Genomic DNA, 16,783 nt, shown 5'->3' on the forward strand with positions numbered 1-16,783 from the left:
GGGGAGTGAACGCACGGCGGAGAACAAACGCGCGTTCTGCGCCGTGCTCGCTTAAGGGCTGCAGAAGTAGGCGTCTCTGTTCTCCTTCACAATCAGCATGTATGTAGAGCAAACGCGCCTTCTTCCGACGAGCGAGAGGCCGTGGGGGAGGGGGAGGGAAGGGAGGCGACGTTTAGCTGCGGCACGCAGTGCCTATTTATATCAGAGGCTCCGGCAACAGTCACCAACGCCGCACGCATTTTGAGCGAACGCGGGCAAAACGCGGATGGCGTCGACAACAGTTCTGCGTGTTACCGATGCTGCTGCATGTCCAAGTTTATACAGCTGATAAAGCTAATATCATTACTCCTTATAGCTCTCTACAAGTTTGCTATCGCAATTGATGCTTCACCTTTCAGGTGAAACTGCGACAACTTTTTTTATTGCTAAGCTTTCTTTGCAAACCCTCTCGGAATTTCTTGACCTAGGCTGCTGGGTGTCGCTGCTTTCTTGCTGAATGGCTGAAACTTAAAAAAAAATAAAATCGAATTACGCCCATTCGCCGCTACACAAAAGATACACTTCGCATAGGTTCCAAGATGTGCGCTGTATCTGCATAATTATTTATTTTTCAGATTTCTTTCAGGGAGATCCGGAAGGCCTGACGCTAGGGAGAAACGACGCCAAGCGGTTAGCCAAAGTAATGTACGAAGAAACCAAGTTGGAGTCTCAACGGCGCTCGATCTACGCCGGCGAAATATATTATTGCGATAGCAATTATATGGACACTCAAAAGCAGATTTCTGCCGTCGGCGTCGCCGTCGCCGTGAGGTTCCGTATGACGTCATTTGGAGAAGAAATCGTCGCCGCGCGCCGAACGCTGTATGTGCGAGTGAAAGGGCGCGAGGGGCGCGTCTTTCACGGGGAGTGAACGCAAGGCAGAGAACAAACGCGCGTTCTGCGCCGTGCTCGCTTAAGGGCTGCAGAAGTAGGCGTCTCTGTTCTCCTTCACAATCACCATGTATGTAGAGAAAACGCGACTTCTTCCGACGAGCGAGAAGCCGTGGGGGAGGGGGAGGGAAGGGAGGCGACGTTTAGCTGCGGCACGCAGTGCCTATTTATATCAGAGGCTCCGGCAACAGTCACCAACGCCGCACGCATTTTGAGCGAACGCGGGCAAAACGCCGATGGCGTCGACAACAGTTCTGCGTGTTGCCGATGCTGCTGCATGTCCAAATTTATACAGCTGATAAAGCTAATATCATTACTCCGTATAGCTCTCTACAAGTTTGCTATCGCAATTGATGCTTCGCCTTTCAGGTGAAACTGCGACAACTTTTTTTATACAGGCCAAATGCAGGGCATTTGTCAGGTGGCCTACATGGAACTTTACATGGCACAGGAACAGGAAATTACGGAAACTAAGACGGAAAGAAAAACTATAGCAAATGGTAAGGCGATATAACGGCAGTTCAGGTGGTCTCAAGCAATGACAGACGACAGCGAAAAGAAGTTTTTATGCAAAAGCTGACGTTTATCACTCTTTTTTATCTGAGCACGCATCAAGTGCTAAGATGCTTCGCTTGCTTCTTTGTTTCTCGCGGTGCTTTTCGTGTCGCCCGGTTCTCTTGCGAGCAGAATCGCCACATTCTCAATAAACATAATAATTGGGAATTCCTGCCAGTGTTTCCTGCTCATTATTTCACAAGAGAAGCTCTGATTATGTGTCTGCATAACTGGGGGAATCATCTCGAAGGCAATGCTGAGAATTTACAGGGTAGAAAGCCGGTATTTACACTGGCTAACCTCCTTGTCTTTCTTCCCCTTTCTCTCTCTCTACATTACGGCATGTCTCTGGACAAGAAAAGGCACCTGCACTGTGTGTAGTTGTAGACAAATTTAAATTGAGCTCTTCTCGTCTTCCGCATTGGCGTCTTCTGGTTCCTCCTGGCATTCAGCATCATTGAGCTACGCCAGGCTTCCCTAAACAAATTGAAAGAACGGTTCCGCTTCGAAGTCGAGGCACTTTCTTTACACCTAGTAGGACATCTCCTTTGTCTTTGCTGAAGTAACTATCAAAAATAAGCTGCTTCTAGAAGTGTCGCGCACATATTTTGTCCATTGCTTTAAGCGCTCGCTTACTTCAGAAATTTTTTGACGCCACTGGTGCAGTAGTTAAAGATCAGATGGCGAAGAGAAGAGCGAAAACTTCTCGCGTCCTTTGCCATAACCAGATTTACAACCGGGAACAAAACACTGTCCTGTTGCTCAGTCTCTTCACGCACAAGTATCAAGATACCTTGTTCCGTCAGGCATGAATAAACATACTGCAGACATGGTAAACAAAGCGAGGAAGACGAAAATTTCGCACCTTCGCTTCCGCGCAGACGTAGAGGAGTGAAAAACAAGTACTTCTGTTGTGTCTTTTTGTACAGCATCATTTATCCTCTGTTTCCTGTAAAGACATCTAAAAATGTTTCGTATGCGTGCATAAAAGCGCTACCGCGTGTTTATTTGCGCTTTTATTATTTGTGCGCATATATTTTTTTGTGTTTGATTGCTGTCAAATTGAGACGGCCGAGGGTCCACGTTTGTAGCAGACGACACGCTCTGCGGGTGCCGCGCTGCTGGTTCGGCGCCGCCGTCGCCGCCGGTCTCCGCCACTCAGCGCATGCGCACATGGAAGCAAGCTGTTGAGTGTTTTCCACACGCCTCGACAGATGGCGCTACGCGATGTATAATTTAGCGTTACACGGTTTGTCCCGAGCGAATGCGTTGCGCGGCGGCGGATTCGGCGATCCTGTTTATCTTACTCGGTGGGCGCGACTATGTCTGGAGGGAACAAACATTGGGGAAAAAAGCGTTTTTTAATTAAAGCGATACACAGTTAGATTCATTCAACGAAAATAAAATTCCTAATCAATTTTATATACGCATGGCGAGAAAAGAACAACTCTATTTTACTTTATCATTATCAATAAATACCTTTTTTCAGCGCCCATCGTAAGAGCGCCCACCAATAGCGGCGTGCGCCGCTATCACTTGCAATGCAATGCAGCTCTTGAAGTGGGCAGGAAGGGGCACTCGTAAAGTTCACCTGATACAATACACCCCCCTCACATGTTGTGTTGCTTTGCTTGTCGACGTTTGTCTGAATTTGGTGACGCGTGTAGTTTCATTGTTTCTTAACCGGTTCAGTCAAAAGTATTCAGTTGCGACCGCCAGATAATTTTTCACTTTAGTTGTTTTCGTGGGACAGCGCTGGCCGACGGGCTTGGCATCCGACGAAAGGACGAGCACTCTACGCCCAAAGCGTTCGTCGGCCTCCAAACAAAGTAGGCTCTGCGCAAGGGTGCGGTTTCGACACCCGTATGGCTGAACTTTTCCTGGATCGGTTTCCGCACTGAAAGCTCGAAACGCCCATCACGTCGAACAGCGGGGCATTTGAATATACAGCTCTAATGGCAGGCCCCCGAAAACAAATTTCGCGCGTTTAAAAACAAAATGACGTCACTTCTGTTTTTAACGGTTATGGCGTCAGATTATTTTTTCTTCCGCCGGAAGTGTTCCATTCCCACACAGATGGCGCTGAGCCCCATGAACCGCCGATGAGCCGCCATTTTTTAACGTATGGGCTTCTATGGAAGCTTCGCTACCAGGTGTATTTACTGTGCCGCTTCTCTCTCTCCTGTATCTCCGATTGGACTATGATAGCGCGCGCTTTCACTTATTTATATTTTGTTTTGTTTTTTTCGCCTCAGTGCTATGTCGAAAGTAACTCTGCGCGGCCGCCGTCGCCGGCGCGGCGGCACGCGCTCGGCCTGAAAGCTTCAACGGGAGCTTTCGAGGGGCGCCACTGTCGACTTGCTTTCGCAAGCAAAAAGTAAAGAAAAAAACAAGCGTTTTCGGAGAGGAGACGGCGGAGGAGAGAGTAGTTGGCGGTACTTTTATGATGTAGGTACTTGACTACATTCCTACAATACTCGTCGGTGAACGCGAGCGGACCGAGACGTTTACTGCACCTACTGCAATTCACACTGCCTCTAATACTATGAGCCTTATTTCATGTAATAGTCTAATATTTTGCTATCGCTGTCAATGTTTCGCCTTTCGGACGGAACTGCGACCGTTCTTTTGGCTAACAGTGACAAACGTCGCCAGCACTTCGATGCGGCGAGCCCGCTCTTGGTCGGTTAACGATTAACGACGTAAATGGCTAGTTACACAAATACGCCGTTATGGTTCGAGTACTGCTTCTTTTTAAATACGTAAGCATTTCTATGCCTACCCAACGAGGAAACCCGTCCGTCCGTAGGGCGAATCGCTATAAATAAATCAATGTATAAAACAAAATAAATTTGAAAGGAAAAAACATTGGTGGTGGTCAAGTTTCGAACCTACGACACCACGCTCAGATGCCGAGTGTCTTCGCCACTGGGCTAAATAAACGTTTACCCACGCTTGCAGAAGGTGAATATATCTGAACCATATGCATGTGTTGTACCGGCGGAACAAAACAAATGTCAAAGGAGAACAGTTTCTATGAAGGCATTGTTGAAAATTTGCTGATGGTGGAATAAAATCCATCTCTAGGACCACATGTAGAGCCGACTTGGAGCATTGCAGATAGACACAAAAAAAAAAAAAAAGCCGGCAGATCCCACGCCCGTGGGAATCGATGTTATGCGAAGCAGTGTACGGCGAGCCTACCAAGTTAACGAAACGACCATGAGAGCACCAAGACTTAGGCGGCTGTTTCATGACCTACATGACACACATGTCACGACATTCGTGTCATGAGTCCTGAGGAATCCCTTTAGCTAGGCCTAAGAGACTTTAAGCCGAAAGCATTAGTCACGCTCATAACTATGACTTCGACCATCAATCTTTAGCCTTTTCCTTCCCTTAGTACCACATCCAAACCCATTACATTGGTTTTTCAGTGTTAATCTTTTTTCGCTACGTCATTGTCATTTTTGCTGAGTCATGGTCATGACTATGACTTATACTAACATCATCCTTTAGTGTTTCATTCACTTAGTTCCCACGTCCGAACCCATTTCAGTTGTTCTCGAGCTTTTTTTTTTTTTTTGCAGAGCCATTGTCATTTTTGCTGAGTCATGCTCATGACTATGACTTCTGCCATCATCCTTTAGTGTTTCGTTCACTTACTACCCACGTCAGAACTAATTTCGGTGGTTTTTGAGTGTTCATATTTTTTCCGCTGGGTCATTGTCATTTTAGGCGGCTGTTTCATGACATGACACACATGTGTGTCGTGTCATGTCAAGTGTCAAGTGTGACATGTGTGTCATGACCTATCATTTATGTTCGTCATACACTGTTGTCATACTATGCCAATTTTGTAACCTACCAAGCTAACGAAACGACCATGAGAGCACCAATACGTAGGCAGCTGTTCCATGACCTACATGACACACATGTCATGATATTCATGTCGTAACCTATCATTTATGTTCGTCATGCACTCTTCTTGTCATACTATGCAAATTTTGGCAAATACCAAGTTAACGATACGACCATGAGAGCGCCAAGACGTAGGCGGCTGGCTGGCTATCTATCTATCTATCTATCTATCTATCTATCTATCTATCTGTCTATCTAGGGCCACGCAGCGACCAAGTTCACGGGCGAGTCATGCGCATTCTGTAAACGTGTTTTAGATAGATAGATAGATAGATAGATAGATAGATAGATAGATAGATAGATAGATAGATAGATAGATAGATAGATAGATAGATAGATAGATAGATAGATAGATAGATAGATAGATAGATAGATAGATAGATAGATAGATAGATAGATAGATAGATAGATAGATAGATAGATAGATAGATAGATAGATAGATAGATAATAGATAGATAGATAGATAGATAGATAGATAGATAGATAGATAGATAGATAGATAGATAGATAGATAGAGAACGGAACGACGAACAGAACAGAACAGAACAGAACAGAACAGAACAGAACAGAACAGACAGAACAGAACAGACAGGACAGGACAGACAGACAGACCGACAGACAGACAGACAGACAGACAGACAGACAGACAGACAGACAGACAGACAGACAGATAGATAGATAGATAGATAGATAGATAGATAGATAGATAGATACTAAATTCCGACTTTGCGAAAATTTGATGCCAAACACGCCACATCCCCGATGCGTTTCGGTGGTCGCGGGTTGCGCCGTCCGTTGGCGCCTTCCTTCCCATCTCTGAGGGCTCATGCGCTTCGCGTCGCGCAACACTGACAGATAAGCAGTCAATGAGTCAACAAAAAGGATGATAAGGAGTGATCAGAAGTTGTGTTGGTCTCATCGAGGTTGATAATGGTTCGATGCGGAAGGATAAGGTGCTAAAGAGCGATAAAGGCTCATCATGATCGGATAAATTCTGATAAGGACCTATAAGGGTTGAGAAGGGTCGGATCGAGTCCAATAAGGTTGATAACCAACAAGGGTTGATGAGGATCCGATCTAGTCCGATAAGGTTGATAACGACCGATAAGGGTTCATAATTGTTTATATACTGGTCACATCAAGTTTGAGAGATTGATAATGACACAGGGCTGCGTGGAGATGAGCAAGTAGCAAAATGCTTACGCATACTTAGACGTCTAACTCCAGTGGAGTTTCTGCGTGAATTTTTTTCTTTAGTGTTTTCCCGTCTTCGAGGTATTTTAGCGTCACCGCGCCTTTTAAGAACATATTACACATTGATCACATCGTGCGCCACGCACACTTTCTTCTTTCGCTGAACTGTATTTTGCAACCTCTCGAAACCTCTTCCCAGGTAGCCTTCTTAGGAACGGCGTAAGCCGTACGAGAGAAGGAGCGCGGTGTGAGAAGGTGCCACATACCGACATACAGTGACCTGCTCATTTATTGCAGCAGTTTTAAAAAGATATCCCACAGAGCGCTACTTAGCTCTCACTCATAATTTTAAACAAAATTGTATTTGGTGGTCCGCACCGTTTAATAGAACACTTGCCATCACCACCCACTTGGTTCTGGTTCCTCTGGACATTTAGTTATCCACAGCGCACGTATCTGCAACAGCTAGTTTCTCATATATGGCGAGGTGGGCATACGATGGCGTTCTTTTTTCTTTAACCCAACGAACCATGTAAGGAAAATGTCGAGTGCTTTTTTTTTTTAACAATGCACACCAAAACATTCTATCTATGAACGCTGGGCGAAAACAAAGCAGAGATAAGAGCCAGGATTTTTTTTTATAACTTGTTAGAACAAAAATTCAGGTAAATGTATTGGAGCATATAATTTAAACAAAACGCTATCAGTCTGTGCACGCTCTCATGTACCAGCGTGACATTCCGATATCATCCAATGATTTGCATGAACTACGTGTTTCCGGCTTCAAGCAGCTTTGTTACTTTGCAAATTGATCATCTTCAACAAAATGTTCCGCTACAAACGCAACGACGCTTATTTCCTTCATGCATTTATAAAGAAGAACGATTAATTGAAACTTTAGAGCGGTAATGCGTAATAAATAGCGATACAAGGACGTCTGAAGCCACCAGCAAGGAAAATTAGAGAAATCCATGTGCTACCCATCATCCACATGGTATGGCTGAACGATCGCAATGCCAGAGTTTCCTGTAGTGATCATTTGTAGGAAACTCTATTATATACACAGCCCCCTCTTGGGAGCATCTCTACGGAGGAAGAACAGCTCGTGTGGCCTTCTGGGCCAAGGCCCAGACTTGAGTGCATCGTCCAGTGTATGCGCATAATCTGAACTCGTCTTCTCCCGTTCATTCGCCCTTTATTATATATATATATATATATATATATATATATATATATATATATATATATATATATATATATATATATTATGCGTGTGTGTGTGTGGAGGCGCGCGGCCGTAGCCACGGTTGCCTGGCGGGTAACGCACTCGCACAACAGAAACAACAGAAAAACCGTACGCCGACATTGTTAGACAACGTAAATAATAATTACAGAAAAAAGAGCTGACGCCGCATAGCGGAGCCTATCCTCGAATAAACGCGCGCAGGCATTTTCTGAAACTTGAAATGACATTACGCAAACAAAATAACACTTGCGCGCGCCGACGAAGCGAGCGCGGAAACGCGCACCTGTTTTGTGCACGGCACCTTCAATGGAAACGCCGTCTCGCTCACTTTCTTTATCTTTTTTTTTTTTCTTGAATTTGAAAGAATCGCCTATGAGACCGCGGTATGCGCACAACTTGATTAGCATTTCCCGTTCCCGCGAATTTCTTCCGCTGCGAAAATTAGCATTTCCCGCTTCCGCTTCCGAGATCTCGACCTCGCGCGGTCGCCTCTTGCTATACGACGAGGTTGTGCAGCTCCTGCAACACGAGAATGTTGCGTGTGAAAAAAAAAAAAAGAGAGGGAGAAAAAGTAAAACAGAAAGACATTTTTTTTTCTATTTTTCACGCCTACCTCGGCAAATATAAGGAAGGGAAAAACTTTCTATAACAGCCACCGATCTTGAAATGTAAAGAAAAGCAAATCCAATCAAAGAATAAGAAATCGCGGTTTTCTTGCTTACATGCAGGACCCCAGGAGTATCGGGAACCGATGCGACTCCTACAGAATCAGCAAGGGTTTCACACAGTTTCTCGAAACCACTGCTCGCAGTCACGCGAGCGCGGTATAGTCGAAGCGATATTGTTCAGACCGCACACTCGTGGCACTCGCATTCTAGCAAGTGTCGCAACGAACCGTCGATTCGATACTTCAGAAGGACGGGTTTGTCGCACGAGTTGATATTACATTCTTGAGGGGAGAAGCGCGAAAGGACCTCGAAAGTTCCTTATTGTTGACGCGAATGTCAAACTTGTTAAAGGACTCCTGGACCACCTCTTGAGCTCGGTGACACGTTTCCATCGAATGACACGTTTCCATCGGATGTTCGCGTGAAACCGCGAACATCCGATGGAAACCTTAATGTTACCTAACTGCGCGCGGAGAGCTTACAAGGGAAAGGTAAAGATGGCGCCCCGTCTTTTTCGAACGACAAGTGTCGAACGGGTGCCAGGTGCCATTATGTGCACCACTCCATGGCATCCAGCCATTTGGCGATCGTTTTTGAACACGTACTGCCCATTTGAGCGAGTGCGCACCGTTTCAGGTTTACCAGGGACTACAGAAAACGAGGCGGCGGCAGCTTTTAACGCGTCCCGCCAATCAAATCGCCGCTCAAAGTTCTGTGTCTCTCAAACAGCCTTGTTCGATGTTCACATCGATAGGCACTCGCAAACAACGTCAGTAACGAGTCAAAAAAAAAAAAATAGGATGCAGGAAAGTTGTGATCCGCCTGTCAATCGTTCCTCCGTGCCTTACAAATGCCACTGGCATAAAGAAGATGTGGGATACCGCAGTGTAAAAGAGGGATTCTCCTGATCTCCTGTCTAAAGTACCTTCTCGCCAACCCAGCCATCTCTCTCTCTATTCAGGGCGAAAACATGCGAATATACAGGTATTGTTTTGTGCTAGATGCCCGTTTCAGTTGTTTTCAGACCAACTTACAAACCTCACGCGAGGTAACAAATGGTGTGATAGCAATCTTGGATGTTCTTACCTCGCACGCAAGAATTTTGAACTGTAATTCGAATGGCTTTCTTCGGGCCAAATAATTGTAGCGACTAGGAAGCGTTTTTTTTTTTTTTTCGTTCTTTTTTTACGGCGTTATACTACTACATTTAGGGACATTTTGCACCTTCATATGGGTGTAAATGAAAAAAAAATCGAGACCTTCGGTCCCCCTTATTTTTATCACTTCCAGGTATTTCTAGAGTGTACTGCCGTATTTCTGCGACCTTCAGCGCGACGAACTTGCGCTCCCTCCGTCCACCGTGTTCGTTCACCACGTCCCACGGGCAAGCCCGAGCGGTGCCGATATTAAGTACAGCTTTTTGACTGCGTTCCATTAACAAGGGGCCTCAAGGAAGTCGCTTTCCTAAAGGTCGCACACGTCCCAGCCCAGCGTGACACACACACACAATGCCAGAGTAGATAACAGGGCTCATGACGGAACACCCTACACAGTCATTTAACCTCCTCCGTAACTACATCATCGTAACAAAGGCGCCCGAGGCGCTAGAGTAGACCTCCACAGAGCATTCAAGCGCTGCGTCACGTTTACTAGCAACCAGCGCCGAAAGGCGTGCGTTAGCGAAAAAAAGAAATAAGAACAGAGGGCAGCGCGGTCGCAAAGTTCACTAGCGGTCTAACCAGATTTTATGTCCAAACTTCTCGACGACGCCTTTCGTCCCGCTTTTTGCAGTTGGCAGATAACAGCCTTAAAAAGTGGGATTCCCCCGTAACGCCCTCCGATAAAATCTCTGGACGACATTAACAACAAATCCCGAACAATATCTCGCGAAAAAAAAATTAAAAAACACGATGCGACATTTTACAAAACCAAGACAAGTGTTTCGACAAGGCCTCAGTGTATGCGTGCAATCGCGCTCTTCAGCGGGTGCTCACGACGACCCTGCCACAAAAATGAGCAACGCGACCGGAAGCCAGCCACTTTGATCGATACTTTACACTCGCTTCAAAACCGTGCGGGTTAAAACGTAAGAGCGCGATAACGTTTTGGCGAGCATAATGATTCCCTTACGGCAATCGCGTTCGAGATAGGCTGCCTCGGGCTTGAAAGCATCCAAGCAGCATCGTGACGTGGCGCTTTATCAAGGTTTAACGCAGATACAACGGTACAATGCTTGACAGAGAAGAAAAAACAAACTCCCGAGTACCAAACCTCACTCACCACAGTAACTCGTTTTCCTTATAAACGTTCTTAGAAGCCAGAGTTAACTAAACATACCGAACGTAATGACCTTAATCAAAGCGCCCTGTATCTCGAAGAGGTGGTAGGAAAAAACTGTCAGCCCTTCCACTGGGGTGGAGATGAAATTTAAGACCAGCGAAGCTGTACTATCGTAGGAATTAGGTATTTCCAATTATGACTATTAAGATGTGATGGTGTAATTGGTTATTAAAGAATGTGGAATATATATGATCCGGTGGATTTCATTTATTTAGTGACCACAGGGACCATGGCCTTATGGTCGATACGGTACACCGCCATAGGGTGTACGGCAAAGGTTGGCACGTTCTTCATAAACACGTCACCAACGCCGCGCGCGTTCGGCGCGAACGCGGGCAAAACGCCGGCGCCGTCGACAACAGTTCTGCGCGTTGTTTGTGTGACCGCACACAACCGCTTTCAAAACGCTGGCGTGAGCAAGAGCGCCAGCAGCAGCGAGCGAAGGTTCATGCGGTCTATTGCTTCAAAGGAAACTGAGCGGCGAAAGCACAGCGCATACAAAAGGTAGGATCCATGTTGCAGATCGCTTTCAAGATACGGTGCGCGCGACCGCCCGGCGCCGCGCAAAGTACAAGTTGCTCGCGGAGCAGAGGCCGCAACCCCTCCCTGCCTTCCCGCTTTCCTCTTTCCGCGTGGGAGATTGAGTCGCCAGTTCCCCTTGCGCCCTGTCGCAAGATACGCATTTGGTGCCGCATCTAAATGTCGCCTCCCCTCCTTTCCTCCCGTCCCCCCGCGGCCTTTCGCGCGACGAAAGAAGTGGTGTTTGATCTCCGCCGTGCGGTCGCTCCCCGTGAAAGCGCGCGTCCCTCGCGCGCTTTCACGCGCACATCCAGCATACGTCCAATGAGAGATTTATTGCGATAGCAAATATATGGACACTCGAAGCGCATTTCTGCCGTCGGCGTCGTCGTCGCCGTGAGGTTCCGTATGACGTCCAACGGCGATGAAATCGTCGCGGCGCGCCGTATGCTGGATGTGCAAGTGAAAGCGCGCGAGGGACGAGCGCTTTCACGGGGAGCGAACGCACGGCGGAGAGCAAACACCACTTCTTTCGTCGCGCGAAAGGCCGCGGGGGGACGGGAGGAAGGGAGGGGAGGCGACATTTAGATGCGGCACCAAATGCGAATTTATATTAAAACGTTGCGAGGCGAGAAGGTGGTAAAGACTTCCGACGCTGCTCGACGAGTGTCCCGTTCTGATCTCGTCGAAAACCTCCGACCCACCGCCAGAGGCACCGGCAACAGTCACCAAAGCCGCGCGCGTTCGGTGCGAACGCGGGCAAAACGCCGACGGCGTCGACAACAGTTCTGCGCGTTGCTGGTGCTGCTACATGTCCAAGTTTATACAGCTGATAAAACTACTATCCTTACTCGCACGTGGTGTTTCTTTTTTTTTTTCGTCCTCATTTGTCCCTGTTTCTAGCGATGTTAAAATCTTTCATCCTTACTCCGTATAGCTCTCTACTAATTTGCTATCGCAATTGATGCTTCGCCTTTCGGGTGAAGCTGCGACATCTTTTTCTACATCCGGACGCGACCATCGAAGACTGAGCCCTTAACAGCTTCGCTGTAAATAAAAGATGCAGTATTCTTTCAACACTCCATTTTCATCCATTTGACAGGAAGACATTATTTACTGTAAAATACGATCAAACTTACCCTTCACGGTGTGACTTCACGGATTCCGAATTGTGCTCTCGTACTTGGCCCGTTTTAGCACCAGTAAAGTTCTCGAAACATCCCAAGCTCCGTATCTGGTTCCTTTAGAATGCAATGTAGTCCTTCTTTACCTATGGACAGTTTATTAGGCCCTACTAGGCGCTGTGAAAATCCAGGACGTCACGGCGTGCCCGTGCGGCTACTTCGTGTCGGCGTCGTCACCTTTACTTCGTTCCTGCGTCTTTTATGGCTTCCCAAACCTATTTGCACACTACGGTCCAAGTACGAGAACACAGTTCGCAATGGGTGACGTCACATTAGCGTACCGGCCTTTTCGATATAGCAGAAGCGTAATTTACAAATACAGCTCAACGTTACACTGCTCCTTGGCGTCCCGTTAATGCGCTGATCAGTGTTTATGCAGTCGAACCTCGATATAACAAACCTGAATTTAACAAGATTTGCGATGTAACGAGCTATTTTTATTTCCCGATCTTAGTTCCACTGAATTAACGAAACCTCGAATTAACGAAACTCGCGATACAACGAAGTTTTTCGCTGCAAGTACAACTTCGTTATATCGAGGTTCGACTGTACAGACCTTGAGTGACACCACAATAATACTGTACACCCGTAAAGGTGACAACACATCAATTGTATACATCTGCATATTAATACGCATACAGATTGTGTTGCTCTTTTGCCGGTCACAGTTTTTCACCAGACGATCACTGTTACGAAGTTCGGCGAAAGATGCGCGGAACGTCTTGCGACCAACGAATGATACTTGATAACAGCGATCATGTGGTGAAAACGATCACCGGCAAAATGCAAAATCATGTACGCGTGACAATAACAAGTGCACAAAGCACAGGGAGATGTCGTTAGCACGCAAAAAAAAAAAAAAAAATGAGCCCCGCAGACTAGCCGCGCACATAACCTGGCAGCTTCCAGCGGCCGCAGGCGGCATTCTGTTGTCCACTCGCCATGTGTTTCTTCGCCAAAGCAATTTTTGCCAGCGAGACGCGGTTAGCACACTCACCGCTGGAAAACGTTCACGAAGCAAGCGGGTTATTGATCACTCTCGGTAATTCTTCACGCAAGACTTACAATTTCACTTCTCTTTCAGCCCGCCCACTTTTTTTTTTTTTTTTTTTGCATAAGGCCTTTCAGCAGCGTATTCTATCACTGTAGCTGGAGACTCGGCCTTTACTACCCTTTAAAGGGTAGTCGGACGGATGAACTTTATGAGCGTCCTTTGAAACTGGTGGCTGATGTCACCACTTCGCCACAAACACGTCCTCTAGAGGTCACTGATTGCGCGCCTCTGCGTTTGGGTTAAGTTCGATTTGCGTGACAGCGGGTCGGCTTCGATTGGCCTTCTTAGATGCCGGCTTTACAGCTGCGAGAGCCTCCGAGCGAAATATCAGAGCCCAACAACAAAAGGGTTCGAGAGTTTTGGGAAGCCGCTCGCCTTTAAAAATTTAGCGACGTGAGCGGCTCTGCGGCCACGCGAAGCTTTATATTTAATCAGGAGCGCGATGGAAGACACACTTGAAATGTCACGTGCGTTTACACCCTCCTTTTAGTAGAATTGTAATCTGAGCTCTCGGAAATATTCGAGACAGCTTTCTTTCATACTCGTGCAGAAAAGATGCTGTCAAAAATAAGTATCTCGACAACTGCCAAATGAAACACTGTGGTCACTAAGCAAAGTGCGCTTTGTGTGTTTTGTGTGCAGGAGCTGTTTTTCTTGTTTTGTCTCGGATCAATTGCTCGAAGACGTGACGACTGCGACGGTGACGACGACACTTAATTGACTAGACATTTGAGACAGCGTAGTTCCTGTCTTTGTGACAGGAACGCTCTGTTTCAGCGCTGTTCTGCTGAAAGCCGCATTGCGAACTAATATATTTCAGGTCAGATATCCAAATAAATTATTTATAATTGCCGTATAGCTGTCATCGTCACGTTGCTTTGCACAGTAAATTACTTAAAGATTCCCAAGGTATCTCAACCTTTCTATCGTTATCGTTTTCTTTAATAATGCGATGCTACTGTAAACGTACTTGCACAATGTTCGAGTAAATGAACTGTTCGAGTGAACTGAGTGACGTACCGATATGCCCAGACGTAACGGAATTCAGATTTGAGCATTAAAAATTTATGCATGACGCTTATATGACCAATATACTGTATTTCACTCAAGTACTTCCTTCCGACCAAATTAAATGTACTTGAGAGTCAAGCATGACAAAGCAATATTCACGCAGGCTCTGTTATTTGTACCCTTCAAGATTACTCACCCCCGTATGCCACCGCATTTCTTCAAACAAGTCGCACGTTACTCGAAATCCAGACATGATATTCTATCGCATTATCACGATCCGACTGATGCATACAGAATGCGACTTCAATGACGGCCAGTTTTGCTAGTTTGAAAATTTTGCGCAGTTTTGCTGATTTTTCTCTCAGTGACCGCGAGTTATAGAGCGCACAAAACGGCGCGGTCGCGGCAGCTCGTCGCGCAACATGCACTGACCCTGCGCGCGTGGACACGAAACGGCACTCACCTCGTCGAAGTTGTCGTTCCAGTCAGACTTGGTGATGACGAACTTCACAGTATCGTCCAACTCCTCTTTGAGGTCCCTGCGGCAGCAAAACGAGGCACCATGCAGGCGTTCATTTTCGCGGGAAGTTACACATAACCTGTCAATATAATAACGCCATGCTTGCGCATTCCGCACTCTATCGGGAGAGTGTATACGAAACCCTTTACAAAATCTGAGCGCGTTCACATCTATAAAGGCGACAGCCGTGCTGTTATCTGAAATAATGGTAACAGACGTGAAGACGCTAAAGGTCGTCGGGCGACAGTGGACGGACGAAGAAAGCCCGAACCGGGAGCGAATGTTTCGAAAAGGCGACCCGTGTTCGTCAGGGACAAGTCCGTATGTCGAAACGTTGGCTTAAGGTTAACGCTTCCCTTGGCCCAAGACAAGTTCGCTTGTCGAAAGAATGGGACCGCTCCGAGGCTTCCCTTATTCCCCCCACAGTTGATCAAATCAAGTATCCCGCTTCCTGCGATGACTTTATCTTGTTTGAAAGAGGGTCTGGCATTTCAAAATTTCATCCCGCGCTCTTCGTCTCCGACCGCGACGGAAAAAAAACTACCGCCTCGCGCTCTGCCAACGCCACAGTTCACGTAAGATCATGTAAGATCACGCTAAATCGGCAAAGACGAGCCGAACCAAGTCATCGGGCTGAAATTCGACTCTCGTGGCGCGAGCTGCCGAAAAAATTGTAGCGTACCATAGAGAACGCGAAACGCCGTCAGTTTGCGACGGCAACACCTCGATTTCGGGAACACAAATGCGCATTTACTCCGGAAGGCTGCATGCCAGAAACGAAGCGAGCCCGATGATCATGCTAAAACCAACGGGCACGCGGCGACGCACAGCCGCGCGCACTCGTGACTCACCCGTCGTGGCCGACGATGTACCTGGTGAGCGCTCGCCTCTCGTCCTCCGGGAAATCACCGTACAGCAGGAACGTCTTCCCGGTGAAGAAAGCCGGCAGTTCGGGCAGGTCCAAAGGAATCGGTGACGCGTCATCCGCATCGCCGCCACCGACGGAAGGCCGGGTCTCCGAGGACGACTGCAGCGCATCGTTGCTGCCGCGAGCACCGGCTTCGGAACCGGAGCGCGCAAGCTTCGAGGTAGCGGCTTCCGCTGCTTGCTTCTGTCGCTGCCTTACTCTGCGCGGGACAAGAAACAGAGCGCGCGGCTCTTCCCCAATCTGTGTGCATGTTACGCGTAGAACGATCGGATGAGAAAACTGAGATGTCGTGCCACGGATTTAAAGTTAGCCAAGCGTAGTACACCTATTGTTGGCGTTAGCCAAACAAGGGCCCGATGAACGCGGATTAGAAAAAAAAAAAAAAAAAAACGCGCGATCGCATCACCATGCGAAATCTGTCCGAACATGTAAACAGCCAGAGAAAGAGGGCGCCCGATCTCGACATCGCGGATCGGCAGCGCAAATATAATACCCGGGAACAAAGGTCGATAGAAATAATCAAAAGTGAAGGACCCACCCGCACAGTCTCGAAATAACTATAATTTCCCCGATTTTTTTTTTTTTTTTTTTTAGCGTTTAGGCGCGTACATGCCAAAACGTTAAAAACATTACCGTGGATAGAACCACTGTAATGTTCTCTGCCATCGCTTGGCGCAAGTGAGACTATTTTTTTGTATTTCGCCTAATTACA

The 16,783-nt window shown here is 47.0% G+C and overlaps 1 protein-coding gene across 1 annotated transcript in view; it reads right to left on the reverse strand.

Moving 5' to 3' along the window:
- LOC119455932 (DNA repair protein XRCC1-like) overlaps positions 1-16,783 on the reverse strand; it is a 100,959-nt gene that overhangs the window by 13,576 nt on the left and 70,600 nt on the right. The window contains 2 exon segments of the mRNA XM_037717477.2: positions 15,087-15,162; positions 15,995-16,270. Of these exon segments, the coding sequence (XP_037573405.1) occupies positions 15,087-15,162; positions 15,995-16,270 (352 nt within the window).

The sequence above is a fragment of the Dermacentor silvarum genome, chromosome 6 (assembly GCF_013339745.2).
Source record: "Dermacentor silvarum isolate Dsil-2018 chromosome 6, BIME_Dsil_1.4, whole genome shotgun sequence".
NCBI lineage: Eukaryota > Metazoa > Arthropoda > Arachnida > Ixodida > Ixodidae > Dermacentor > Dermacentor silvarum.